Raw genomic sequence first — 2866 nt, forward strand, 5'->3', positions numbered from 1 at the left:
GGGGTTAGGTAGAGACGAGTGAGATTTGTTGACGGGGGGGGGGGGGGGGGGGGACGGTAGAGACGGGGGGGGGGGTCTCGCTCGCGCAAGGTCTCTCGCTCGCTCTACGCGGTTTGGAGCACAATCTCTGTCTCGCATGCACGCTCGGTCTAGATAACGGGAGATTTTTAACGAATTTGCGGTATAACTAGTCGATCACGAGTGGCTCAACAGGTAGATATATAGATAAACTCATCTTCCAGGCATTTGACCGCCCGGGTTGACACTTCAGCGTGAGAAATCGGGAGTGTGGCGTGTGAAACCAATCAAATGTGGGTGTCTCACGGCCAATGCGTGAGACTTGGCAGCTATGAATTCATAATCATGTATTATATTTTTAAGGCTGCTTTACATTAATAGTAAACACAGATACAGTAACAGATTCCTGAGGTAGAACTGCAGCACAAATGTTCATACGTACTGACAATTACATATATATTGCAGAAATATGTTGACAGATTCCTCTGCAGGAAATGGTTTTGTTTTGAAGGAGAAAAAAGCATATATTACTGGACTCGGTCGAGAACAACGAACAAGATCAAGTCCAACACGAGTCTAACAGTAGAGAAACCTCTAGAGACTGAACTGGAGAACTACAGCACTAGATCATCATTATACACCGACTGTCCTCTGACCCCTGAACTCAGTGCTTTCCCTCTTCAAGTAATCTCTGTGCAGACGTCTGTATATCAGGACAGCAATCAGAACCATCAGAACCACCAGAACCACAGTCAGTGCAACCAGCAATATCCAATGATCTACAGATGAAAGGAAAAGTGGGAAGAGAGTTTAATATGTTGAATTCACTGTTTAAGATCTTCTGTAATTCTCTCATGTTTTACTCACGTCGATGTTCAGTGTCGCTCAGATTTCCCTTCGAGTCTAGAACAGATTCTGTCCAGAATATTGAAAGGTTATTCATGCAGTTTAGTATTAATTTACTGATTAAACATAATATTTCTGCTCCTCCACTGATCTTCTCTCACCTGTGACTGTGACTGTGATCAAGGCTTCATTATTAGAGTCCAGAGCTCTGTATGTTCCAGTGTCAGTGACTGTAAACTCATGAATGATCAGAGTCTGGTCACTGACGGTCAGTCGATCACTGCTGACCCCGTGACCTCTGACCCCGTGACCTCTCCTCCACACCTCTGTCCAGCCGGAGCGAGAGTTTCTCTCCACTTTATCAGCGTTGATCAACACAACATCCAACTTCAGATCCTCTCCTTTCTTCACTGAGATCTCATCTGAGGACACACACACATTCATCCTCAATCACAACTATAATAGTGTCATTTAATCAAGGCCATGAGCATGTATAGGATGGTTTGATCAGTTTTGTCTTTACCGTGAATATGAAGATGATATTCCCTGATCTGTCGCTCCAGCTCTCTCTGATCATTAGTGTAATACACACGTAAAAAGTATTTCCCAGCGTCACTGAGTCTCAGATCGTTGATGATGACGTCACATGATCCTTCTTTACACACTCGACCGCTGCAGTTTCTCTCCTCACACACAGGGATGTGTTTCCACACACTGAATAAACTGATCTCCACAATCTCTCTGTCCTCAGATCCACAGGATAGAGTGACGATTCCTCCCTTTATTCCTGACACAGGTTTAGTGGAGGATCCTGCACACACACAGCAATATTCACTCAATACACACTAGCAATACTGAAAAATAAATGTTCTGGCTATTTTCTGTAATCAAAATGATCTTAAATATTCTAGTAGAGTTATTTTAGTAAACTGGATTAAAATAAATAAATAATGATGGAAAACAAGTAGCCAAAAATATCAGAAGTGGCACATTACAGGTTTCATATGTTGATGACAGTATAAACCTAGAGATGAGCTGAACACAACAGAAAAACAATAGACTAGAATAACTACGGTAGTAGCTTGAACTAGTTGAACTAGTCATAGTCAAAATCATAAATGACACTGACCGCTATAACTGATAAAGCACAGCAGAAGAAGAAGAGGAAGAAGAAGAAGAATCATCCTGATGAGAAAACAGAAGGTGTGTTATGTGACAGACACACACACTACATTACACACTCACTTTCAGTTTATTGAAAGATTTTCATCCACATGTGGATCTTACATAAATATCAAACTATAATCTTTTTTTATCTTCGTTTCTGTCATCATAGAAAGCACAATGGCCGTGTGTGTGTGTGTGTGTGTTAGGGTTGCCACCTGTCCCGGTTTTACCGGGATTGTCCTTCTTTTTAATAACCTGTCCCGGGAAATTTACGCACTCTCCCGGGACACTGAATGTCCCGGTTTTCGAAAGGCTACGTGAATATGTATGTTCAAACTGTGTAGCGCGCGCAACGGCAGAGAGCGAGAGACCTTGCGTGTGTGTGCTAGTGTGAGTCGAGTCTGCCTCAAGAAGCGCATAAGAAGCGCATGTAATCTGAGTGTGGAGCGCGCTTGCTGCACGAGGCGCGAGCACTTCCGTTTTTCTATCAACAGTGGAAACAACTTAAAATAGGCCTACTACTCTATCATTTCTGGTCATAGAAAATAAACATCATTCGCAACAATACATCATTCGCAACTACTTTTATTTGTGTAAACTCACAATAACAAGAAAACGTTGTGCTTTTGTAAAATAAAATAAAACAATCAGTCGCGCTCTTTTATGGTCTCCGTGAACTGGATCGCGTCTCAAAATAAACAAGCCCATAGGCTAAAGCTTGAAATGTCCACTTTTAAACGAACAAATTCGAATCAAAAGAAAATACAGTCTGATTATGTAATCCATATGAATTTCTTCTCTAAAGGCGCATCTGCTTTACAGCGGAGATGGAGAT

The 2866-nt window shown here is 42.0% G+C and overlaps 1 protein-coding gene across 1 annotated transcript; it reads right to left on the minus strand.

Moving 5' to 3' along the window:
• Window positions 1-651: 651 nt before the first annotated feature.
• On the minus strand, window positions 652-2053 carry LOC130092570 (uncharacterized). The gene is made up of 5 exons (XM_056260473.1): window positions 1994-2053; window positions 1388-1675; window positions 1026-1286; window positions 886-933; window positions 652-797 (listed from the first exon to the last, which is right to left on the minus strand). Exons 1-5 carry the CDS (start codon window positions 2046-2048, stop codon window positions 652-654), a joined length of 798 nt encoding a protein of 265 aa, XP_056116448.1. The 5' UTR covers window positions 2049-2053.
• Between the last annotated feature and the right edge of the window lie 813 nt (window positions 2054-2866).

This window comes from Rhinichthys klamathensis, unplaced genomic scaffold, assembly GCF_029890125.1.
Source record: "Rhinichthys klamathensis goyatoka isolate OS25496 unplaced genomic scaffold, OSU_Roscu_1.1 h1tg000176l_1, whole genome shotgun sequence".
Taxonomy (NCBI): domain Eukaryota; kingdom Metazoa; phylum Chordata; class Actinopteri; order Cypriniformes; family Leuciscidae; genus Rhinichthys; species Rhinichthys klamathensis.